Genomic DNA, 27,371 nt, shown 5'->3' with positions numbered 1-27,371 from the left:
TCAAGTATTTCCTAAAAATCAGATTACCATGCATCTCTCTTTCCCTTTAAATAAAAAGCAAACACAATCAGTAAAAGATCACTTAGAATTTTAGAGGATCAGTTAATGACAATATTAGTATGCTCCTAAAAGATTTTCAGTTAAAATTATTTGTTTAAAAATATATCCCCAGTTATGCTGAAATAACATCTTATACAAAAGAAAAACTCAAAAGCAATTTTTTTTGGTATGAAATACACATTTTCTGCATCACCTTAAAATAAATCACTCGGAAGACATGCTCAAAGGTGCACAAGTTTACTTTTTACAGGTATGCCAATTTCTTTTGTGGTTGCTTTCAGAGATGCTGTTAACTCTGTATGCAGAAGTTTTCTTGAAGTTATAATAATGAAATCGCATTATTATGAATACTTTCATGTCAAACATGACACTGGAATTTCAATTAAGCAGATAAGAAGGACATTTAAATGAGAACAATTGTATACTAAAATCCGCATGTAAAAGTTCTGAAGGAGCTCAACATTGTCAAGCAAACAACGTTGCTTCTTATTGAAAATATTCCTTCCCCCTTGTTTACAAGTTCCTCTAAAATAGTACCTAAATCATATGATAGGAGATTATAGTTGTACATATTAATAGGTCAAAATTAAGGGCCTGGTTCATTTAAAAACTGATTGTCAACATTTTATGATTAGTGGTGTTTTTTCTTTAAAAACTTGTTTCAAATATTTAAGAAAAGTAGATATTCTTTGGCTTAGAGACCCAACGATTTGAAGCCAAGTTTTGCATTTGACTTTTTAAATAAAATTCTGAATGTTGACTTTTTCACCTGCAAAACAATCTGCTGCCATTACAAACCAAAATATACCCAAATCTGTTGTAATTAGTTTGTGCTCAACATGATAAAGTGACACCCATAAGTGCACGGACAAGTCTGGGAAGAGAAATAACGTGAGTCAATGACTTATCGTCATGCCTCAGACAACTAACTACTTCAGAGGTGAAGAAAAACACTGGAAACTATTCTGCTGGTCACTCCAGAAAATCAAACTTGTGATGTTTGGTGGTGTTTTCGTTTGCCGCTTTCACTAATCAAACAAAACCTCTCTATATATGGGTTTCTAACTTCTTTATGAAGCTAGACTAACTTGTACCTTAAGGATTGCTCCTGTGAATACTTCTATAGAAGACTGAGTAAAATCTGATTACAGATTTCATAAATCTTTTAAAAAGATCTACGGCTTGCCATACAGAGTGTATTTTATTTTTAAAAACCCTGTTTGGAGCAAATTTACTATTTTCTATAATTCTAAGAGAAAAAAATATCAAGTGAAAATGAAGTTCAAACCCAGCATACATAGTAGAAAACTTAAAAGTAGTTGCTTCAGAGTGCCTGGGGCTTTCCTTGCTTTTCAGTGCATCCTTCCTGATAATCACGCACATAACAGCACATAAATCTAAACACGTTATGGTATGTGTGCACAAACAGTGTTGGTGCCCTTCTTCAGGTCTGAATTTCTTGAGTTTGCAAGGCCTGGGTTCTTAACGTAATATATCCAAATGTGCTTTATCTCCTTCAGTATCAAAACCTATGTAGAAGTTAACTCTATAATCAGTCTGTCTGGGATCTTTGCTAGTTTTAAAACAATTAAAGATTTCCTATGTGCGTAATATAGCACCAAAAGAATACTACTCTGTAGTATGTATCTCAGTCATCAAAACAGCTACTGCAATCCTCCCACATAAGTTGAGCAGGGCACTGAAACGGCAGAAAGCTGCCAGATGACCCTCTTCCATTAAACTAAACGTTAATGTTAACCATGAGTTAGATGGCAATTTTCAATATTTAACTCTAAATTAAATAAGTTAACTTTTAATTTAACTATGGGTTTAAAGGGCTAAAATAGGCATCAGGTGCTAAGAGGTGAGGATCCTGGACAGCCCACGGTTCATCCTCCATCCCTGCCTCCCTCCAGGAGGAACTGCTCAGGCAGCCATGCAGAAGAGTAACAGTTTATGTAAATAGCCTTTTAATGACAACCGTACATATGGAAATGCAGATTGTCTTCTGACTCAGTTAGCACACAGATTTACTTTTACATTCTCCAAAAGTGTCATTCTCAACACAACGACCGTGTATTTGGCTTTGGGAAAACGTGATGGTTTTTCATATGAAAGTTAGTTTTTATTTATATTCTGCTGCACAACACAATTCAGCCTTGCTTAAGGAACAGGATTGTCACTAGCATGACAGGGTGATCTAGAAAACAATCTAATGAACTCCAATAATAACCTAAGAAATGTTTCACTGGAAATAATGCACTTTTGCAATTCAAAATTACTTAAGAGAAAAACGTAATCTGGGCAAGCTATGTCAGAAAACTTGTGACTTCCATTGTATCAATTCCTTCTGTAAGGCAGCTGCGTGACTCAGACTGCAGCTTTAGGTTCTTTTACCTAGTGTCTCTTAACTGGCCAATGTAAAATCTTGGGGGGAAAAAAGATAAATATATGCTTTCTACTAAACTTCAGTAGTTAAAAAAATAACTTTAAGCTTGCTCCAATCAACCTCTGACTGCTAAATTAGGGGAAAAATAGCCAATCATGAAGGCCATTTGAAGAAATGTACATCCTCTTATGAACACTAACAATCCAAACAGAAATAAAAACCACAGCCTCACAAAAAAGTTGTATTCTCATTCCTTTGAGCTGGCCTCTTTCATTGCCAACACCAATAGAAGTTATCCGTCTTGGCTTTTATAAAGGACAACAAGGTCAACTCTCTCTGCACATAGCAGCTACCGTTTACAAACAACCTGAAGTCGCTCGCCCTACTGGTATGCCATTGCCAGGGAAGTTTGCAGAGTATATTAAGAATCCTGACAAGCAGAGCAGCCCCAGCTCTGTCAGCAGCCTGGGGAGCCACCCTCACATCACCCGGAGACAGCCAGCAAAGCCTCAAGCGTCACGGCATCTGATGGGCCTTACTGGAGGACTAATCAATAGAGGGTTTAAAATCCCTTCAGCGAAGGGTGGCCTCTGTGCACTGTGCCTGCCTGAGGTGGAAACACCGAGTGACCTGAACTGACCACAGTGACAGCGGGTCAACGAAACAGCAGCAGAACTGGGGCTGCTACGACAGAACTGCAGGAATGACGTGTTACTGCGGTTTCCTAAAGGATAGTAGCTGTTCCGTTCATAAGGTGCAATGTACTTGATCATGTGTTTCCCTCACATGCTGTATCCTTTCCTTATTTTCTTGCAGAAGGTATTGAGGAGGGCCACAGAGCTAGTATAAAGAGGAGGGAAATGTACTCAAAGAGGGATGAAGTAAACAAATTTCCTTGGCATTTATCATGGACCTCAAAGAATCTATGAAGCTTCATGACGATACTCTCTGCATTCTTGTCTCAAGTATATTATTGAATTTTTCTTCAGCAACATTAATTAAGAACTTATTGTGAGAGGTTTAAAGCAGGCCAGTTTTAATAAAAAGTAATGCCACAGTAGGTAGTTCTATCTTGTTTGTTCCTCAGTAGCCTTTAAGTTCCCTACATCCTGAAAGGCTATATTGAATATAGTTATTTAAACGTTAAATTCAGGACACGTATTTACTGATGAATTACAACTTACTTCCTCATCAAGAATAAAGTCAGGTGAAGGTGTATCAAGGTACATACCATGTATTAAGAAAATATATTTCCAGTTCTTCCAGGATGAAACTTAATCTACCAAGCAAGTTATTTAATTTTTTAAACAAACAAGGCCCTCAATTTCTTCTCCTATTAAATGTAAACATTTCTAATGGGTTGAGTTGAATAAACAAATTGGTGTATCCAGAATCTGCATTTTGGTCACAAGGGTAATTTATAAAATTTCTACAGCTTGAAAAAAAAACACATTAACATGTAAAATGTGGTGCGCCAAACAAAAAAATAAAGCTATGTCAAAGAAAGACTATATTTGCTGACCGTTTTCTTTGTATCCCATCCCTAGGATGACCTCTGGTGCTCTGTAGTAACGAGTCACTACATAAGGCGTCATCATAAAACTAGTTCCTGCAGTTCTGGCCAGTCCAAAGTCAAGAATCTTCAAAGTGCAGTCTGACTTTACTACTATATTACTGGGCTTTAAATCCTTTAAAAAGAAACATCATATATGACTGCTAAGACAAGCACAAAGTACTCTGTGGTTCACATTTTAAAAAGATAATACTGCTAACATTAAACCCCACATATACAACTCAGTTATTGCTACAACTGCAGTTTCTTTTCCCCTTGCATTAATTCATGTGCATTCAGCAGACTATGGAATTAATTCCCTTATTGTGCTTGTAGATTTATATAGCACTAAAAGAAGGAAAATACAACCAGCGTTACAAGATATGTTAGCAATGTCCGAAATAAATTGAGGTTAGTAAGAAATGTTAGCTCTGAGGAAAGGTCTAGAAACTGCTCACTGGAACAACGGTTATTACTGTGATGCAGAACACAAGTAACATGACAATTGCTGGAATCATTTGATGCAATAATCATCTCAATACAAGAATTATTAAAATCATAACATGAATGTAAGAAGTAAAAGGTTTCTTTGCTATTTGAGGCTGCATTACCTCTTTTGAACCAATGCAGATGTTTCTCTGAACAAGAAGGAAATCCCCATTTTCACACCGATTTAGTTTCCCATTTAGGATTTGGTTTTATACTAATTTTAGCGACCAAACCCAAAAGGGCACCATTGAAAAACTGCCAGAAATTAACACAATCATTAAATTGGAGTGGAGAATGCCCTGATACAGCTTCAGATCATCTTAGTTAGAAACTTGGTAACTGTATTCTCTTCATTTCAACCCTAAAACCACATTGACAACAGCGGCTTTATGACATCTATTTATATGGATGCTACACAGGCATAGTCGGTCGTTATTTCAGGAGGATCTTACACACATCTGAATGTCACAGAGCAGCAAATATTGCGAACAGAGTAACTTCAGAATACATTTGCCATCGGAAAATCATTCATAGCACACAGGCTAGCAGAGATAAGGCTTGGATCCTTTCTGCCTACACTCTACTAAGATTAATGAGAGAAAAACCCGAGACGTGGCAGACGACTCCAGCATTCGAGCTGCAGGCATTTGACAAGTAGCCCTATCTTTCTCTGTTTCATAAAGACTTAAAAGTGGCTATCTGCAAGATATATGTCGTTTTCATTTCTACTTGTATGGCTTTTGCAAAACTCCTCAAAAAGCTAAGAAAGCTGCATTAAAGGGAGAGGAAACCACAAAAAAGAGTTCCAGAACAAGAATTTTAATGGGTAATTAAAAGTCTTGCATACTTACATATTCACACACGCACTTCCAAATCACACACACAAAGACTCTGCAGACAACTTTGGCTTAAAAGATTCTCAAATGCCACAAATGAATTCAAGTATTTTAAGGCATTCCAGCTATTTAATATGCCTGTTTCAGATTCTGCTACTATCCTGTTTATTATTAGCTTCATTTTTGCACACTTCTATTATTTGGAGGATGTTGATTGCAGAATCCCAGGTGAATGCTCATAGTATTAATTATATTCATCTTCCCCAAAGCTGCAGGATTAACACTGAAAATGTTAAGAGAGCTTCCCTTTGCAAAAGAAAAATCACTATAAGGACAAAAAACAAAAGTGTACAGAGTACTGCCCATCCTTAATTTATGAACATCATGTAGGTGTCATGAAGCCTAGGAACATGCTGTAATTTAGAATACAGAGCTGTCCTTCAAAATGATGGAGGCGAGAGTTGACTTACACTGCATCCAAATTCATGCAGAACCAATACCTCTTATATTTTAAATAAACAAGGACTCGAAAGCTCCTCTAAGAGTGATCAAGTTAGTCATGCTGTATAAATATATCCAGAACCTATAGCAGAAGATAGCTCTCACATAATCTTAAAAATGTAAAATGTCAGTGCCTAAAAATCAGAGATTATTCAAGGCCATCTCCCCATTAACCAGACAGGGAGAGAGGGGTATCGCTGGAGGGTAATTCATGGCTTGTACGGGATTTTCCCTTTCTAAAGAAAGATTTGTATGAAAGGGCTTCCATAATTAGGCACCTTTGCTAAGTGCTCAAAATCAGTCTGAATCCAGTGTTTCAGAGCCTCCACGCAAGACTAATGAGACGTTTTGTGTCCTTCAGCAAGTCAGTGAGGCACAACTCTGCAACGCTGATCATTCATCCTCTTCAGATTGTGAAATATAAATGAACATGTACTTCTACACTTGCTGGAAACTCCGTCTCTGCAAAGAGTTTTGAACAAAGTAATGTTCATTTGCCAACATCTGTTAAAGCCGCTGTAAAGCTATAGTCAAATCTTTACCAAGATCAAATCTTTATCCACTGATGTGGCAGCAAAGTATGCTCCCAACAACTTCTAGATGAAATTGTCTGAAACTCTTTATGTTTGATCTCTGCGTTGTTCCGTGCCTCTAATTTGCTATGAAAAAAAACCCCACTTATTTCTATGGCAGGTAATATCCAGTGCTACAGGCACACATACAGATCTTTGTCATTTCAGTCATTCAGCAAGCTCTGAAAAAGTTACTGAGATGCTGAGATTATCGCAACTGTGTTAGAAGCTGAAAAACCCAGTTAAAATCCATGTGGAACTACCAATACCAGAAAAAAAGCTTAAAGCTTTAGAGAACACTAAAGAAGTGCACTAGATTCATACCAGAGTGCTCCACAGGCAGCCACGGTAGTGCAGACTATGTTTAAGGAGTAACTAATTTCAACAAAGTAATTAGCTTTAGACATTAAGGACAGTGGTGCTGAAAGCCCAGAAGAGTGATATAAAAAGGTTACTATTGCAGCCACACAGTCCATATGAAATATGTCCCTTTTCAAGCATGTCCTCCTTATCTCCTGAGGTTTTGTTTAACTTGTTCCACAGGGAAACAGGATTTTGATACCTTGAAGTATCCAGGCATAAGGCACACAGCAGGTGAGTAATGCAAATGTTTTGCCTGAACACACTTAATCTTCTAACAAAGTCTGAGAAGCAGCTGTCAGCTCAAAATCTTCCATGAAGACATGCAAGTGAAATCTATCTGCCCATATCCTTCAAAAGCATTCATGCATACATATGTTACTATTTACACAGCAATTCTATCTATAGTCTCTTTGGAATAGGTTATCCCTGTACTTCATACTACTGCACAACATGAAGCATTTCAAAGACTTCACCAATATCTACAGAGGCAGGAATTCTATCCTCAAAGCTGTCTTTACTCCTGCCCAACAACTACCTGAGTCGTTACTTCTTTTCTATAAATGTATGAATGTTTACATTTATCCATGACTTCTCCAGGCTCAATGGTTTGATGCCCACTTCATAGGATTACAAACCGCCCTTGAAGCAAATTCTAGAAGCTCCCTCCTGCCTGCGCTAAGGTCCACAGAAAGAGACCCTCTTACATTACCTACTCTAGCACGTCCGTACAATATGCAGCTTTCCAAAAATAAAAAAAGACCTAGGAAAGCCCACAGCATTAAACTTGCATGCCTAAGCACTGAAGAGACCAGAAAATGTGAAGCTGTGGACAAAATCATTATTTCAATCCCACAGACGCACGCATTAGGACACAAAGGGCTGCTAATATCAGTCCTATGCAATATAATACCACAACTGTGGCAAGTGAAGAAACCGAGTTTTGCCCAGCATTCCCAGAACAATGCAAGAAGCCCACCGACCTGTCTCAATGCAGACCAAGAAGCACAGGGTCCAATGCCTGGTTGCGGGCGATGCTTCTGCCTACCTTCCCTCGCCCATCTCTTCCAAACGCAGCAGTTCAGGGCAAGCTGCACACAAGAAGGAACCTTCACCTTCCCTCCCCAAGCTCCTCACTGGAACAAGGCAGCTGATGAGTACTAGAGCTAGCTAAAGGAAGCTCTTCGGCCATTCAAACATATTCTCTAGTCTCGAGGCCAGATTGAACAGGAGTGTCATACTGCCAGGTCCAGCTTGCAGGCCATTCAACACACCGGTCACAACGAGGTGGACTAATTAACTGGACAAGCATCCTAACACAGCAATTCCTGCGGTAGCACTCAGAATTGCCAGTGATGATTTGTTTTGCTGTGTACAACATCCATGAGGAAGACTATGCAGTAATGACTGAAAGTATCACACATGAATAAGTTTAATTACATCTTCTACATCCTTTCAGAAATGAAAGCTTTTAAAACTCTCCAAAAAAAAAATACAATGAAAAACATATCACTGTAGAACTATAAGCTTACAATTTCCCAAACCAGCAGAGATTAAATCTCTGCTAAATCTCAAGCAATCTTTACACTACGTACAAATATATATGAGATGTTCATCTTCAACAGGCAATCTTAAATTCAGAATTTCTTGACTGGATTGCAACACACACATGCCATTTAAAAAGCAGTAGTCAGTTTCGCCTGCAGGCAGTCTGAGCGAATGCTTTGTGACACACAGGTATATGAAAGATCCACTTACAGGCGTTTATCATCATCTGTTTTATCTGGAGACTTCAGATATTTATTATTACTCTGCTAGTAAAAGAGCAGAAATAAAATGGGCAGTTCTTACAAAAGATGGCATTTCAGGTTTGGTTACCAAAACAATAAAGGCAGAGATGCTTTCAGATATTTTTTCCTGCCATGACTACTGAAAAAGAACATTATATAGAATTAGAGGAGGTAATGCAAAAATCTTCAGTTGCTCTGTGCAGATTATTATCAAATCATTCAAACATTCAAAAGGTTCATTCCAGAATTACATTGGAAAAGCTAAGCGTGACGATTTCTCTCCAGCTTTCTCTGTCTGCCTATGGGACAGGCTATGGATCAACCTTTGTGCTCAAATTTCTGAATTAAATACTCAAGGCAAAACCAGATGCAATGCAAAATATACACACTTAAGTTCACTTACCCTATGTATAATTCCAGCTGAATGAAGATGTTTGATACCACACAGCATTTGATAAAGAAGATAAGACATTCGTTCATGGTCTAGCTCCATCTGAATCACTTGGCAGAGATTTGCATCCATGAGCTCCATCACTATGTAGCTTATGAAGAAAAAAAAAATAATAATCAGATAACACTGCCATTATATTGTGTTCTTTCCTGTGTTCATCTTTCTGCGTGAATATACTTTAAATTAATTCTCAGCTTTAGTTCAAATCAGACTTACACGTCTTGAAATTCTTCCAGGGATTTTTGTGGTGTGAACACATTCAGTAGGCCGATTATCTGTAGGAAGGGGGAGAGGAAGTATAATTGCACCATAGCAATATCAAAGTCAACATTTCAAAACTGATAGCCAGTATTCTGATGTGAACCTGCTGGTACACACTGAAGCTCAAGATGCTCAGTGGCTCAACCAGACCTAACGCGCTGTAATAGATGCTAATGATTTTAGGAGGAATGTCTTTCCTCCACAAATCACATAATGTAAGGACACTCTGTGGGCATTAACAAGATGATATTCAAAGTTTAAAACCTAAGGAATTTCGTGAGTCTTTCCCTGTCTTCTACTTTCAATTTGAAGAGAGCTGGTAAGATTTTTATTGCATATGAGGAAAAATAAAATTAAAACCTGACAATGACTACCTAAGAGATACAACTTTGCCATTGACAGAGGCGATGCAACAACTCCACCCAAAGACAAAACAGATTCTTGGAGCTGCTTCAGGACATTTCCCAGTTGCTAAGAACAGATGGGATGTGCAGGAACAGGTCAAGCAACTACTCATCAAGAGTCAGTCAGGCTTGCAAAAGTTTATCATCGTACAAATTATGCTATTAGGTAAAAATTCCTTCAGAGAATCCACATATAAACCATCTCTGTCTTATAAAAAATACAAAATTTTCCCAAGCAGCTAAAAGACAGAGTAAGTCTTCTATGACTTTCTCCTTCCTTAGCAGGCAGGGGGAATTTTATCTTGCTGAAGGGGGATTAAGAGGGAAGGTGAGGAAGACTGCACACAGCAGTCTCTGAAGGAAGAAAATGGACAATACCAGCCATCTGTGGTTCAACTTTTATCACTTAATTCTCCCCATTTCTCTGTGATCTGGTCTACTCCACAGCTTCTTAAGCATCAGACAGTTTCTGTTGTCACAACACAAGATTCCTAACTCATTCATGCACCAGGGAAAAAAAAAGCACAACATCCTTTCTTCTCCTATCTGTCTAGCAACAACAACAGAAACAAGGATGCACTTACCACTATTGGTATTTTTATTTGCCAGCTGCCTGCAAAGCGTAGTAATGTAACACTTGCTCCCTTCCTGAGTAAAGGGGGTAGTTAAAGATTGGGCTGGTATAAAAATTAGTCAATAATAGCTCTTCTGAAAGACCTTCTGTGCTTATCACAGAGATACAACCACACAATGAAAATCTCTACAGAGGATGCCATCCTCTGAAGTCACTTTTAAGACTTTTACAAAGAATAACCTTCCAGTTAAGTCTTTAACATATAAAGCAGGACACTGCACTCACATTTTTGTGATTAACGCACTTCATAAGAACAAGCTCTCTGTAGGCTCTTTTTGCATGAGTTTGGTTCTGAAACGGTCGGCTTAACTTCTTGATTGCAACATTTCGTTCGAGGATGGCATCATAAGCTGCACTGTAATTAAAAATAACATTACCACATCTCAGTGTCAAGGTCCTTTAAGCTGTGGCAGTTGCTACCTTTTTCAGATACCTTGTATCGTGTCTGCAGATAAACCAAATTTCCGGTACTATGTAATAGCAAAGTGCTCTTGTATGCTGAGCGATTCAAAATTTAGAAATGTTTCCCAGCTTCATAGTATTAACACATGACAATCTCCAGGAAATAATGCAGGATATCTGCTTCCTAAAATATCTTACTAAAGATATTGAGTTCTTGCCACTCATTGGCACTCAAGAACAGACCGTCTAAAAACGATCCAAAACACTTCAAACACAAAAAGCACATCAATTTTATGTAAAATCTTCACACAGAAAGGAAGGGAGAAGGAGAGAGGAAAAGCAGGTTGTATAAAGGTCCCATGCTTTCACTTATGCAGTTGCTTAATATCCTCATGACAATGACCACATAAATGTCAAGTTAAAACAAAAAAAAAAATGTTAGGAAAGCTTTAACATCTTGATGTCACTGTCTTTTACTTGGTAAAAAGAAAGAATAATATTTTGTTTGCAGACTAATGCCAAGATTGTCATATGATTCAGTGACACGAGCTGTTTAACTGATGAAGACTGTTACAGGGGACAACTCCCATACATATCACATTTCCATGGCAGGAAGGCACGGATTTTGTTTCCTGTAAGAGGTAATACGACAGCTGACTACCAGGCAGACTCAGGAAATATTTATCAGTTACTAAAAAAAGCCTCAGCAGGGAAAATACTGGTTTTTTGTCTCTTACCAAGAATGGTACTCAGACCTAATGATGAATATCTGCCAGTAAATGGTGAGCATCTACTAAATCCAACTAGCTACTTGGAAAAGCATGTTGTATATACAGTATGTAGGCTTAAATTACATCATCAAAACCTCTAGTCACTATAGAAAAAAGAAAAAATGGGAACAACATATATACTGGTAACTTTCTTTGGTTTACATTTTCCACTATCTGGAATTTCCCCCACCTTATTCCCAAGATAAGGAATATCTTATGAAAGAGCAGCCAGGAAAGATTGCCAACATGGGACTCCTGCACCAGTATTTAAACTTGTACATCCCCAGTACATAACGGTAGCCTTAGAGTCCACTTCAGTATTAGATATGGTTGAGCCTTTAGGCCACCTACTTAATATTCCTCCAAATCAAGTTACATCAGCTTGTAAAAAAAAAAAAAACGCAACAAAAACCCCCACCCAAATCACAAGAATTACACCCTGTCTCCTCCAGACACGGGCAAGATTTAACCACATGAGCACTGCAGTCCTTCTCAGAGTAATCAGAGAGGTTTAACTGAAAAGGCTTCAATTACCACTAGCAACAATTACAGAATGAAACTAGAGTAATTACACGGTCAGGCCTGGATCTCAGCTCCAGGAGGGGCAGTAAATTTGGAAAACAGGCAGTAACATATGACTGGGAATGAGAAGGACAGCAATAACATCCAAAGCTTTTGCAGGCCTTTCTGTAGCAACTAAACAAAATCCAGTCAAACAACTGTCTACATCCTCATTATGTTAACACACATGCAAACAAAATCCAGATCAGTTTTTCTGCTGCTGCTAGTTACAGACCAAATAATGCCAGAAGTTACCACTTCAAAAATACCTCTTTCTAGAGTCCTGGCCTTCAAATTTCCATTTGCACTAAGCACACTGTTTTATTCTTAACCCAGCTAAAACACAAAAACGAACTAAAAACCCACCCACACCACACATTCTCTAAACATTGATCAAGACAAGATCAAGGAAGTGAAGAGGTTACAGGGGAAAGTATTTGAGAAGATTATGCTTTTCCCTACCCTTCTCTTCCTTGATGTTTCTTTTGTATTTTTTATGTCCCTGTGGTTAGCGTCTTAAGAGTTACAATAAATTGGAAAATCTGCAAGTTCCTGTGCTATCTATATCCTTCTCCTGAACCCTCAAAAAGCTCACAAGAAGCTTAAATCGACATTTATCTTTGGGGCAATGTCACTGCACAGGAAACAGTGCCTAGAAACAGCTAGTTGTCACCAATCTTCAATCAATCAGACACTCTTCAGTCCACACAGCAAATCTCTTATTCAGAAAATTATATTGTCAAGTCATATTTTCCTGAGCTGCATCAAGTATTTGCATATTATAATAACAATCAGCATCACAAATGCTCACTAACCAGTATCAGAGACTACTTAGATTATGAAACTAAATGAAATAGGCCCCTAACAAACCATTTTAAGAAGTAAAAGCATTTACAAGCAGCAAATATTATCTAGAGTATTTCTGGATTTTGTTTCACTGTAGGAAGTGTGGTTTAGGATTAAGATTAGTTTCTTTATTCAGGTTTCCCCCCCCCATTAATTTATGGGACTCTGCACAGCTGACTGAATTTGCACAGAAGGGCATCAGTTCAGACGCAGGAAAGGATATAGGACCAAAAGCAACAGCCCTTGTTGGGGAAAAACAGCCAACAATTACTGTTAAATGACCAAGAATTACTATTGCCATTTTACACATAAAAGGTAGTTCTCCACACTCCTTCTCAGTAACAAACAATTAAAGGACTCAGAAAATTCTATTAAGGGAATGTAAAAGTACATTTAAATTTTAAAGAAACCTTACCATACTATCCCTTGTGCTCCTGATCCTATTGGTTTTAAGTTCTGATACCGTTTCAATACTGTGAAAGTAGAGTCTCCAATTTCAACACTGTAGAAATTGTTGTCACGCTTGCTTCTGCTCATGACGGCAATTTAGTTAGATCACTTCATCCAAATTTTGCTTCTGGCCTGTAAAGAAATAAAATTTGAAAAACTAAGATTTTACAACTGTATGTAATCTGACAAAAGGCAAAATTCTTTATAATATGCAGAAGACACTTCCCAAATAAGTCCCATATGCAAACTGATGTTATTTTTAATGTCTGCAGGAATGAGATGGCATGTGCCCGAAACGTTTTATTTTTAGGAATGTTCCCAAGATAGGATTCTAGAAGGGCAAAAAATAACAGAAAAACAAAAGTGAATGGATGGTAGCAAAAATCTTTGGCAATGACAGAAGATTAGAAGGCAGGAAGCTATGCGTCATCCAGAGGAGCTGCAAGAGAGTTGCCATCCCTTCACACACACACATGCAGCGAGGAAGCGGGGTTTGGACCAGGCACTCTTCAGAGGTCCCATCCAACCCATCCAACCTAAATTGTCGTGTGACTCCGTACACACAAGAGTGACAAAACATCACCAAGTCTTCCAGACATTGCAATCATCAAAATAATCTTGTTCACAACTGCCAGGAATTTCTGTCACTGATGTGGAAACAAACACAGTCAGTCTAGGCCAGGAAAGGAAAACTGGCCTTGTCAGGCATCTCCCACACTAGCTCCTATGAATAAAAGTAACCATCAGGGAAAGAGAGAAGAAGAGCAAGAAAAAAGGATGTATATTCCACCAAACCCCCCTCATATTAAAACAATAGAAAGGCAGCATCTCAATGCACATGTCCCCAGGAGAAAAAAAATAAAACTGCACGGTGGCTTTTACTGTATTGTTTCCTCTTTCTTTGATGTTAGCGGTGTGCTTTTAATTTTCTCTTCACATGGGTTTTGGGTGTAGCTGTAATAGATGTTTAGTAGCACAAATCCCTGCTTGACTAGAAGAAGAAATTTCTTCAAGAGCAAGAGCACGCTGTCTTCCCTTGTTACTAACCTAAGGAACATTTTCACATATTACTCTTAGCTTCCATACGCCATGACATTATACATTTGTTAAATTTTAAGTAAGCTTTGAAAACACAGGCAGCGCAAATGTGGCCTCCACAAATAACCACAAATGTTGTACAAGTCGAATTCTTTTAAGAATCTGTAAACTTCCCAAATTCCACTTTCAGCTAGCTAACCTGTATTCATTTCACCTACACAGATGCAATAAAAAGCACTCTAAAAACGTTCTAAAAAGGACACATTTTTAACTACTTGGTGTATTATAAGCAAAAAATGCACTACCTTAGTTGGCATTTATCTCAGAAGAAACATCTATTAAACAAGCCACTTTTCCAAAATACTTTTAAAAACCCGAGTCTCTGTCACAAAGACTGACCTAAATACCAAAGGAGCTTGTATCAGCTTATTAGCAGTATTGTTAAAGGCTTCCTTCTGCAGTTGATAGGGGAGGCATAATTAGACAAGAATCATTGCCTAGCACAAGAAAAACTGTATACAAGCCAAGGAACCCAACTGTAAATGGCAGCTCTATGGGTGGAGGTAGGCTTACTGGAGGGAACAAAAAGCCTAATTTCTTAGGAATACATGACAGCATCCCCAGCTCTCTCTTCCCCATCCCTTTTATCACTACATCTTTGGACTATGCCTCTGCCTCAACACTTTCTTCACAGATGTACTCAGACAAAGTTTTAGAATAAAGATGCCCAACAAATACATAATGATAAAAAAAGCCCTGAATTAGCGGAGAGAAAATTTTCTATGGAAGGTACGAAATCAGCCAAACAAATTTTTGAATGAAGACAATAATGCACACAATCTTACATCTGTTCATCGTCAGCTGAGAAAAAAACACTATTGAGTTTATCCACTAAAACTGAATTAAGATGTAGTGACACTGAACAATGTAGGATTAGCCAGAACAGTTTAGCAGATAGAGCTCTGCTGTTTGGTATCAGCATTAAGATAATGGAAGTTTAATACTTCAGTTTGGATAATTCATCAGAAACAAATGCAGCAAGAGCTGTTCCTTTCCACCCAATGTTTTCAGATTAATGTTGACACCTTCCCACTTAAAGGTCAGTATTTTGAATAGCCAAAGCCAAGTATTTAATTGAATTTTCTTTCAATGTGGTAAGACTCAAAGAATCAAAGGGTGAAACAAAGCAAGTATAGTTTAAGAAAAGATCTTGAGACAGTATTGTCTTAGAAAATAATTCCTTTATATTAAGAGATTTTCCACATATACCTTAAATGGTATCATTACCGAACAAATTTTATTGCCTTAAAGTTTTGTCATTTGTTACATGTTCAATAGTGGAAAACGTGCTTGGTAATATGTACTGGGAAACTTGCAGTTACTAATCATTTTATAATTCATAATAGTATTTTAGCATATAGGCAGCATATAAAATAAATTCTCGCTTATTTTCACTAAAGTAAAAGAAAGAATTCTTACTAAAGTAAAAAAAGAATCTTTCCATAATAAAGCTTTCACTCCATTCTGAATATATTAGCTTTGCAGTCACCTAAGTACTGCCTACAACCCATTAGTCTACCGCTCTCTGCTCCAAATATAAATGAAAAAAAATAAACCAACCATCTGTACACTAGGTTTAAGCTTCATAATTGGAAAGCCCACACTCTGGACTATTATGGTAGCTATGCTGATCCTGAAAAAATCAAGTTTGTGACAAGGTTTGGTATGTAAATTCCATTTTTCCCTTTAGCCAGCAACAGTATCACGGATAGAGGAAATCACCAGGAAGCGCTATGCTCTCACGGTCTGTCCCCCTGCATTCTGTAGGTATCTCCCAAAGCAAAGCCACCAGGGAAGACAGGCAATCTACTCACTGGTCAGAGAGAGAGAAAGCACGAAGGATAGTTTTGCCTATACATAAGCATCGTCTCACTCCTTCTAGGCTGAGTCTCCCCTTCTTCAACAGTCCTTGGTTTTACCACTTCCACTCTCTGCTGTGCATGAGGAACAGAAAGCCTCACCTGCCTTTCCATGCCCATGGAGAAAACCAGCCTTATCTAAAGAAGCCGTGTCTAACTAGGCTTTTTCAAGCCTCAGAGCTAGTATGAGATGATTTTGCTCCCCAAGCTTGAAATCAGTTAGAGCCAAAGTTTCTTTTCACTGGACTGCCTATATGGAGAAAGGAAACATCTGTAACATCTACTTCAACAATCAAAAAATATTTACAGTCCAAAATTCAAATATTTCAAATGTATTTAAGTAGCTGTTCAAAAATTTTTAAAATAGAAACTATTCCAACATAGATTCCTAAATCAAAATACTGTAGATAAAATGCCCTGAATTGTCATACAGTGTAAGAGTTACAGTTAGAAGATTTGGGAAAAAAAAATTATAAAAAAATCTGTTAAAGTTTCTAGTCCCAAGAATTACTGCATTCTGATCTGAATTCCACACAAATTACAAACTCCTGCTGTGAATGGATTAATTATAATTGGTTACTTAAAAAAGAATGAGCTGCATGTTTGATACACATGATTAGGTGACAGTCAGATATCATTAAATGTACCTCTACCCTGTTGAAAAAGTCACCAACTGATGTCAGTCACCACACTTAGAACTTAAAATTAAAAAAAAAAAATAACCAAACCAAAACCAAACCAACAAAAATAAACAAAAAAATTGAATTAGTAAAGAATAAAGAAATAAAATGGAAAAACCCCTAACATTCTATAAAAGCACTATCAGGTGATGGTTTAAAAGGTTTTCCCTGACACTGGACTCTTTAAAATGTTGTTAAAAAACATGCCATACATTGCATCTGAATAATTCTGAATAGTGTACAATACACTGTATGTTTCTACTGAGAGATGAAAAACCCCAGTCTTCTAGTTGCCGGTGTACCTATCTAACTCTTTACAAAATAAATTACAAGCAAGTTTCAGTGAATGCTTCCCCCTTAGTCGTGAAACTTTTGAAGTAACTCCTTATAAAAGCTGTTCTTATAATAGCTACGGGTATTCTGCAAGAGATCTGATTTACCTGGACCATGCCCCAATCACCCCACTGCTACCTTGACCCAAACATCACCAGCCTTGCAGGACTGAACGTTTCTCAGACCACTATTATGGCAATATTTCCAAGTCCTAGGAAATGAGTAAAGAGCAAAACTGGGGAGATGGGTTTTGCAGTGCAAATATTGCCTTTGCAGGAACTATTTAGAGGAGGAAGCGAGTAAAAACAAACAACCCTGCTCTTAAAGCAAAACCAAACTTCTGCACTTTCAGTAAGGCATTATTTCAGGGAAAGGACTGCTCTCTGAAAAAGAAAATATTAAAGAACTCCTGAGAAACTTCAAGTTAGGGTGTAATATGAGTAAAAGCAGCCAAAACACAGAAGAAAAATAAATACTCAGATACAACTGGGAAGTTTTTGTACTTGAATATACATTTGCATAGAGCAGCTCTGGAGTACCACTTCAAATTTAATGTATCTTTTACAGACTAATATACTTATCTTGTATCCCAATGTGCACCAGAAAACCAAAAAAGTCTACTTTGAACTAGGATATTCTTGTTTACCATTACTCAGAGTATTGACAGCCAGCCCAGTTCAAAATACGAGAAGGATGAAGATACCAAACAGGCGAGCTGAACACATACATTGGTCTGTTGCCTCACTGACTTAAAAATAAGCCTGAAAAATCTTCATGTAGCTCAACATATGCTTGAGCACATGCAACAAGAATCATAGGAGTTGGTTCCTTTCCATGAGGTTTGTTCCCATAGGCTTCACTTGAGATTGAAGTGTAGGCTTATAACGGTGGCTAAAGCACCATTCAAAGCACCCCAGACCAACAGACAGGATAGAAAAATTATATCAATTAAACAGTGATAGCAAGAGAGAAGAGTGAATAAATGAGGAAGGAGGGAGAAGTATCCTGGAGTAAGGAAGGAGGAGTATCTCCACTTGCATCTAAATTATCATTGCTTTTTCTGCAGCCCCATGGGCTGTTCATCAAAAATTATCAGCCTCTACTGTGTTAGCGAGAGTCTATCCCTTCATTTTACATGCATGCTCTTCTAGCATAAAACTGATTAACTCAGCCTGAGAAGAAAGGGAGTAAATTCTCAGAAAAGCCATTTCTTGCAAATTTTGTATGGTGAGCTATTGTGGGATGTAAATATGCCATTTGGGCGTAACGCACCCAGATCAGCACAGATGAGGTCTCAGAACACACATACACTTTCCCCTCGGCTCCAACCCTCTGGCATTTCATACAGCCATTACATCTTCCTCAGCCTGAACCAGCCCTGACATCCATCTCCTCTGCACACCTCGCCTCAAAGTCTCCTGTAACTTCTACACAGTTTTGTCCACCAACCATGGAAAGCCCGAGTCTCTCATTTTATAAGCAAGTTTACTTCCACTCAATACTTTGCTCCCACTCAGCTCAGAAGCTGTTGTGCTCCCTGTCTCTTCACCTTTCACAAAAACATCCTCAGAAGTGCCTGGTATTGCCCAGCTCCATAAATACAGCTCCCAGAAGAAAGCCAAAGGCTTCATTTTTTCCTGTCTGCTAATTTACTGGTGACTAGTCTTATGAAGTCTAGCTTCAAAGATCCACAACACCCAAATTCTTAGTCTTTAAATATTAAACTAAGTCTAAATTCAGAAACTGTCACTTTCAAGATTCCTACACAATGTATGCCTGCAATGGTTTTCATTAAAACATGATTAAGCTACATCAGATAAACTCGCCTGCCTGAAATTTGACATTTTGTTCCATTTTCAAGCAATTTTGCAGAAGCACATATGGGAAGAAAGGCAGGATGCAGATTCCAGATTTCTATTATTAATGAGGAAACTAATAATACATTTGTCCCATTAACTGTCAACTTGCCAGAAGGCTGTCAACTGTCAGCAGGGGAAGAATCATGCAGAACACCTCAATTTCCTCTCACACATCGACTATTGTGCTTTTCCTTAAAAACACCTCACCTAAGCAAATTTCAATATACGCCAACCTTTTAGTGGCAGCCCATAATGATTCAAGATAAGGATGTTCCAAAACTGAACCCTAAGATAGCACGGTGTGGTTTAGCATATTAAATTACTAATTCTTCAGATCGCTCTAAGTAGTATTTACCCAAGGAAGCACAACGAAAATGTTAGAAATGGAAATAACACTAAATCCATACAGTGAAAGTTCCCTCAGGGACCTGCGAGGCTGTGCATAAATCTTAGTCTGTTTCCACTAAAAGCAACTAAAATTCAACAGTCCTGCAGAAGACTTAAGATGGTCAACAATTTCTACTCATCACTTCTTTTATACAGCCTGATAAAAGTTTAAGTTGTAAAAGCACTAACATGGACACGTTGAACTTAGAGCTCCTTGAAAATACAACTAGCACATATCTATGAAAGTAAATATTATGGCTAACCTTAAGAAATATGGACACCTATAAAAATGTTTCATTGACGCCCCCTTCTCCTCCTCCTCAAGTGAATAATACTGACAATGAAGATTGACCAAATTTCTTCACCCAGCTTTAAAATAAACATATTTAAAACAACAGAAAGATTTTAGAACAAAAGAAACCATATACAGCAATGTTTATATAAAAATACACAAACATCTGTTTAAAGAAAGGCATGTACCTTAGCATTTCTCAACAAGACTATTCTATATAAACTTGCTGATATCTGGATATTGAGATATCTTGAAGATAATATAATGCTGTACTTTAATACTAATATCAATCTTTGTCTCCAATACAGAAAGCATTCAATTTATTAATCAAGATACAGGACAACGTATGGACAGCATACTTGAAAATACTTTTCCAGTACAGCCTAAATACATTGGAGAAACAGAGGATTTGGGGATAGAAAGGTGGGGTGAGAAAGAGAAGAGCTAATCCTTTGCTCACACAACTTTCACTTAAAAAGTGCTACTGCAGGTGCATTAAAAGCCTTAGAAATGGCCAGATGGAATTAGACATAGATAAAGCAAAAAACCTGCAAGGCAACATTATATAAACAGCAGCAATATATTTGGTAAACTTACCTTGGCAGAGTGTGTAAATGGATTTCTCTAGAAGGCAGAGAGATGAGCTGATGCTCATTCCAGACCCTGTTTTATTTAATGCTTTTTACGCCTATGATCTATCCCACTGGACAGTGATATAAAGGGGCCTCCAAAGTAACAGAGTTTCACCTCTAAACAGCACACTCCCAAACTGTAAATGAACTTATGCGTTCGAACTAGAGCTGGCACTAGTGTGGCTCAGTGGAGGTTTATGCGGAGTGTGTGGTACACACATGGTTATCAGAACTGTACCCCCTGTGTCATTATGGCTGGATTTGGGCAATCTCACGTTTTGCTTTTAAAATCAATCCAGGCTCGTCTGCACCCGGACTCTGAGAAGTTCAGCTGAAACAGCAGGCAATTACAGGAACTTGCCCAGCCCACAGGGGCCCTAAGTGTCATACGCCTGAGTTAACTACAGCAAGTTTATGTATCCACAATTAGAATTTAATTGGAAACTCCTGTGTTTTCAACTAGACATCTGAGTATTTACTTTCAGCGCAGCACTACCATCAAATAATATTTTCTTGGCTATTACACCTGCTAGCCTTCACATCAACTAGAATACCAAGTCTGTGCTTTTTAAATCAGAGATCACTTTAAAAACAACATACAATTATGCATAATGTTACTTCTCTCACGCAGTGACCTGAATGCATGCATTCCAGGCATTGAGAGGAACAGAAATGGAACAGGTTTTGCGGAAGAAAGGATCTCTCAATTTACATAAGAGCACAAAATATTTTATGACCTCTTCTGCACTTTTGCCTCACTAGAGCTAGTAACAATTAACAGGAAAGCTTCACAGGTTACATTGCAAACTGACAAAAAGCACGCATTTGAGAGATGTCTCCTCCTTTCAGACAAAGAAATAGAACCCAAGAGATAATTTTCCCACTAGGGACATAGAAATAGGAGTGGCTAGAATACTGCCAGCTTAAAGGGTGGAGAAACATATGCTCTGTACAGCTAAGTTCTCTAAGACCGCTCGTTAATTGCTGTTTTATACCTTTACTAGACAACATAAAATTAAAATCCAGGATTCATCCCATGTTATAGCGCACAATACCTTACCCCTAAGTATCTTTTTACATAAGAAATTATACGTATTCAGTTTGTTCCTAGTGCAGTGAAGAAGTACAGCTGAGAAGATATTTTCATACCCTAATACCTTGAAATGTACTAAGATATAAGCAATGTCTTAGGTACAACACCAATACCAACTAAGACAGCTACTTCCTTACACACGCTGAAGAGTGGGGGCTCCTGGGCAAAACTGTTTTACAATTAAGAAAGATTACTACAGTAGCTGCTCAGAAGCCCCGTGACAAAAGATGAAGATCATGACAGTTAAAGAGACACAGAAATGGAAGAAGGTAATTTTCATATAAAGCAACTGCATACATTACTAGCAATTGCATACATCCTAACACATTCATTAGTAATATAATCAACATTATAATCACATAAGCTACATATCAATGATGTTTCAGTAACTCCATTTAGAAGGGGATCTAATACTATCGAAATGAACATTCTGTAGGAATCCATGGTTGACCTAGAGAAAGCCAACAGTATTTTGAGTATATGCTAGATTGCTACTGAAAGAAAAACAAAGGCACAGTGTATATAAAGCTCTGGCATTAATGAATTTTATTTAATTTCTTTGTGAAAATACAGTTCACACATAGCTGATTTGTATGCATGTGAATGCTTGCCTAATTTTCAGCTGTCACTTTTAAAGGCTTCTGGACATCTGCTAAATGGATATTGCAAATAGGGCCCAGTTTTCATATACTTAATAAAACAAATGCTTCAAAGGCTCAAATTTAGGAAATGAAAGAACAAAAGCATTCTGTTTCTTAAAGGTAACTTCATAACTCATTCAGTTATTCACAAAAATAATCATGATTTTAGTAACATTTTCTTTTTCCATACAGCCCTTGAAACCAAAAGTTATATTTCATAATACTTCCAGCTCTGTTAAATGCTAAAGCAGATAAGGAATTTGGAAAAAGGAGTTAATGTTAACTGGATGAACAATGCAGCAAGATATTACTAGACCATTATAAATGCTAAAAATGTCTAAAAAACCTGAAGCTTATTCTGAAGTGAAATATTCTCATTGCTGACTATAGGATTAATTTTCTTAACATTTTGCATAGGTTTCAAGTTACACCTTCACGAATCAGATGGTTTTAAGTTGAACAACTTCCACACGACTGCCTAAACTACTCTGAATGCTGACGTGTGTTTAATGAGGTCTTTAGCTTGTGCGTAATTGATACGGAAGCGCCTCGCACACCATCTAACGTACGTCTGCACTACAGGAGTCCTCTGTTTGGCCTTCGCCACTCACAGGAGGGGTGGCATAGCAAAAAATTTAAAAGCTACAGCTTGATCTCAGGAGTTATCTTCTACAGGCAACTATTAAACAAAACCACAAATACACTGGAGTGATTCTTACATAACACAGGTCTGAAGTGCAGTGCAGGTACATTCTTAAAATAACATTATATTTTAATGTATCTTTTGGCCATCAGAAAGTCAAACTTCACTAGTTACAGATTCACTAAAGCAAAGGTGGACACCAGATCTCAGTGTTCATCCCGAAGAGAAGTACTGAGGCAGGGGAAATATGCATAAACACAACAAGGGCACATTAAGATTTCTACGTTATGACTTGTCTACTGCTTTCAAGTTCAAACAGAGAAGGGTAAATCATTTCAGTTTGCCTGAAGACAAGAGATTTAAGATGCATTTGATTTTTTCCAACTTTACGACTGCTATGTTTTCTTTTTTAATACTAATTTTTTAGAGCAAATTCGAAGCCAATTTCTTTATTTCCAAGAGCTTGTTAAATATTTAACAATAGATGGCTTTCTCTGCTAAAGATGATAATTTCAGAAAAAGATGATAGGTTTGGTATGGAAAAATAAATATGTTTAAAGCAAAAACTTTTGACTATGCAATAGCAAAATGAAACTTAAGAGAATGCAATATGGGCTGTTTGTACCAACCAATTACCTCAGTGGTTCAGCAAATATCACTGCCAGATTGATAAATCTCTTGAGAAGACTTAGAGCCCTTTCTGTTAAACTAACTCTGTTCTCAGTACATTTTACAGGAAACAACTATGCACAGTCCTAGATTAACAATGCATGAAGTCCATTAATACTAATGCAATCTTTCCAGTGATTTAACGTTGCAGTTTACAGGCTCATATAGTGGCTCTAACCTCATACTCCAGCCAGATCACATGATAACTTTTTCTAGTCATCTAGAAAACTATATATAGTTTTCTTCATATATTTCTGTCATCTCATCTGAATATTAAAACAGCAACTGCAATCTGAGGAATCTACTAAGAAGGGGAGAATATACAGGGAAATAAACTACTCCCTTCTCCACTCCAGCAGCCTTCTCTTGGCCAATATTCACCTTATTACAGTTACCATAAAAAGATCACCTAATTGAATGCAATCACAATGAACTGAACTTAATTCTGCATTCCAAAAATCACTTAGAGCCTCAAGGAGCTGCCTAAAACAGCACAGGCTCCCATTGCAGCACCCGCACCCCATACTGAATTCCAATTCAAACCTGCACAGTGACCCCTCTCACATCTATAGAAAAGTAAAATAAAGAAATCTGCATGAACATTGGCTTTACTTTTAAATACAAAACAAGTGTGTATGGGTCGATTGGGAGCACAAGACGCTCTAAGCACAGGTGGAAGCATGTCTTTGGTTTGACAAGGAAGATCAACAAATCACACTGCTTGGAAAAGAATACTTGCATAAAACTGGTCTTGTAAGCTACTAGTAAAATACCTAAAGTTCAACTACTTGTTCTAAATTTTTAACCTGGTAAATAAAAAGTCTATACTTATTTCTTCATCAGTTGTCAATAAAAACTCCCTTAGTAAAATCTAAAATTCTGCTAAATTCAATACTTTGTGTTGTCTACAAAAGAGCGTCCCAAGGACCTGTTATCACTTCTTGAAAGAGGCTCTCACAAAACAAGTCTGATAATCTGATTTTCTTCTCCACAATTGATGTCTTTCCCCAAATCCCAGTTCTGTTTGGAACAGTCAAGTAATCCTATTACCTAACGTACAGGGAGCTTTCTTACAACCATGATCTCCAGACACAAGTACAAAAGTATAAAGGACCTCAAGAATCATGAGGTGGTTTGAGTCTTCAGCCCGATTGGTAGTGACTGAAGGCAGAAACTCAAATGGAGAAAATTAAGCATTTTTAAGACTGAACATGCTTAAGTACACATGGTCATTTCAGTGTTGACTGAGCCATTTGCAGATGAGGTACTCTCAGATGCTCTAAACGAGGCCCCCTTCTTGCAAAACATAAATCTCTCCAGCCTTTGGGTGGCTTCTGCCCCATACTCCTCTCCACACGTAACAGTACGCACTATCTATTCCCTGTTTCCATTTTTACCTCAAAAATGCTTGCATCTTATACTCCGGCAAGTCCATCTTTGGGGCTGATCTCCCCCATCTCCAGCTTCCAGCAGAGGCTTTCCTGGGCTTCCTCACAGCAGAGGCACGTCCTTGAATCCTCACCCTCACAAACTCCAGACCTTGCACTTCACACCTAAGCAAGGAACTGTGTCTCCCTTATAGCTCTTTAAAAAATGTCAAGGCAGCCTGGACTACCCTAGAAAAAGGAATCTTTATAACTGCCAGTAATGGCTGTGGATTATGGAAGAAAAACTGCAGTTTTAAAAATCAGAAACAAAGCAAGAGTTTTTCCAGATCCTGAATCAAAGCAGAAATACATATTTAAGATTTAGTAAGGATAATATGAAGACAAAAAGAACAACAAAAGGGAGCCTGAATTAGTAGAGGAAGTTCTTCCCCATCTGTAAAATGCACAGTGAGGAAGAGGCAGGAGATCAGAATTCAAGTGCATTGAGGATGAAGAAGTCTTCTAGAGGGACACCAGGGCTATCTCCAGAGCTGCTGATAAATGCTAGTCAACTTCTCAATAATCCAGAGAAGTTCTTCAGCAGACACCCAGGCACAGCCCTCTATATTTTCCTCTTGCAAAAATGGGTGAACTTTTATTTTTAATGCTATTATAGTAGAATTTGAGCGGCAGAAAAAGAGAAAACTTCTTCACAGAAACACAACCAGCAACTTTTTAATTTTTTTTTAATTACTTTTAGGGAGCTTCCTGCAATTTAAATCTTTCCCAACCTAACATTTATACATTTTATGAACTTTAATGCCCAAGCCAGAAATTGTGTTATTCACTGAATAAAAATAACTCCAGTGTGTTATGGAAGGGGGCAGAATGCTTCCATAAAATTTCACACGTACTGAAAGTCAGCTTCCAGCTTAGGGACAGACTAGAAGTTATTAAAATAAAAAAAATTAAATATATATACAGATGAGGATAGCAAATGCACGTTTCATTTTTCATCTTAATTAACGGACCTGCTCCACCTTCTAGTCACTTCAGTCAGTGAATGCTCCCGCGGAGGGGCTGTGGGAGCAGCTGTGGGTACACAGCCTGACCTCCAAGTCCCACCAGCACCTGGGTGCTTCCTTGTTTGCTTTGGAGGGAGAGAAGGGAGAGCAGAGTTACTGCTGGCAGCCAGTCAAGGATTTCTCCGGGGAAGAGGAACACACTTATTTCCCAAGCAGAGCTCTTCAGTAGCAGCTGCTGGCAAATGCAGCCCCTTGAATTTTCCCTTTTCGTGCTCTTCCTTGACCTCTCTGGAACAAGGCGGTTTCACCAAGGCTGAGGACACATTCTGCTATGTCACTGAAGCTAGGACCCCCTAGAAATTATCTTTGCAGGGTTAGTCATACAGGCAGGAACTTGAAGCTGGAACGTTCTCTAGCACTGCTCCTGTCAGACTTATCTGATCAATGCCATAGAGTCTCAGACAAAAGTAGATGTTCCCACAAAGCAGCACGTCATTTTGGGAACTTCACCCCAAATGTTTCACAAGCCACAATAAAATAGTAACACCAGGAATGCGCTCAAACAGATAATTTTCAACATTATGCACCAGTGCTTGAATTCCCTCCATCAAATTCTGTTCAAATACTAGCTAGCCAGAAATAGCAATCAGTCACAGGTTGCAGTCATCACTGCCAAAATGTCAACAGCTGAACTGAAACTGGGGAAATCTGGAGCTGGAGAAAGTCAGCAGCACTCAGTGATTTTTGTATTAGGCAACTAGAACCTAAGCTTTTCCACTTCCATGTTTCAAGTAACTTCAAACAGTCTGTTATAATGTCAGAAGTGACTGATTCAGAGGTTGTTTAACAGTAAGGAAAGACCTATGACTGGTAGCAACAAAATGAAGACTGTAACTGGCAGAATATTGAGATACTGGCATTTGTCTAGAAATAGGTAGTGTAAGATCACATCCAAACACATAGAAAGCCACAAAACCAATTCCTGGTGTTACACAGTGCTCCAGAGGAACCATTTCCTAGTGCTGCTCGGCCAGCTGGCATGGACAGAACCACCAAAGCTCCAGCAGCGATTTCACACACTGCTCCCCGTGGAGCGCAGGCAAGGCCAACATGTCCACTTCACATCACATTTTCCTCAGAAGCTCAAAGCATGCATTTATATGCAAACCAAGTATCAAACAGCTATATTTTCTGAAGTGGTTTAAGACGATGGTACTCCTGAACAGGGGTCAGCAGCACCAACTTCAAATGCTGAACCTGCATTCACAACTTTTGGGTACCCTCTGTATAAGAATCAATATTAAACTGCTATGCACATTTCTAAAGAGAATTCTCATATTGTGAAACGCCTCTTACAAAACATCCAAAAAGACAATCAATATAATTTCTGCTGCTTCTAAAACATTTGTTTTGTTTAATATTGAATTAAATTCATCTGAGAACTGAACTTATTACAGTCAGATAA

The 27,371-nt window shown here is 38.0% G+C and overlaps 1 protein-coding gene across 15 annotated transcripts in view; it reads right to left on the bottom strand.

Annotated features, from left to right (window-relative positions):
• MAPK8 (mitogen-activated protein kinase 8) overlaps nt 1–27,371 on the bottom strand; it is a 317,667-nt gene that overhangs the window by 13,875 nt on the left and 276,421 nt on the right. For all 15 annotated transcript variants that reach the window (XR_012587527.1, XM_074591187.1, XM_074591178.1 and 12 more), the window contains 5 exons: nt 13,294–13,460; nt 10,525–10,654; nt 9,217–9,275; nt 8,953–9,091; nt 3,972–4,137 (listed from right to left, as the gene is read on the bottom strand). Coding sequence is in view for 14 of the 15 variants with exons in the window: in XM_074591187.1 (XP_074447288.1) it covers nt 3,972–4,137; nt 8,953–9,091; nt 9,217–9,275; nt 10,525–10,654; nt 13,294–13,415 (616 nt within the window). In the remaining variant the exon portion in view is untranslated. The remainder of the gene's footprint in view (nt 1–3,971; nt 4,138–8,952; nt 9,092–9,216; nt 9,276–10,524; nt 10,655–13,293; nt 13,461–27,371) is intronic.

Source organism: Larus michahellis, chromosome 6 (assembly GCF_964199755.1).
Source record: "Larus michahellis chromosome 6, bLarMic1.1, whole genome shotgun sequence".
Classification (NCBI taxonomy): Eukaryota; Metazoa; Chordata; class Aves; order Charadriiformes; family Laridae; genus Larus; species Larus michahellis.
This window is presented reverse-complemented; position numbering and strand designations above follow the sequence as displayed.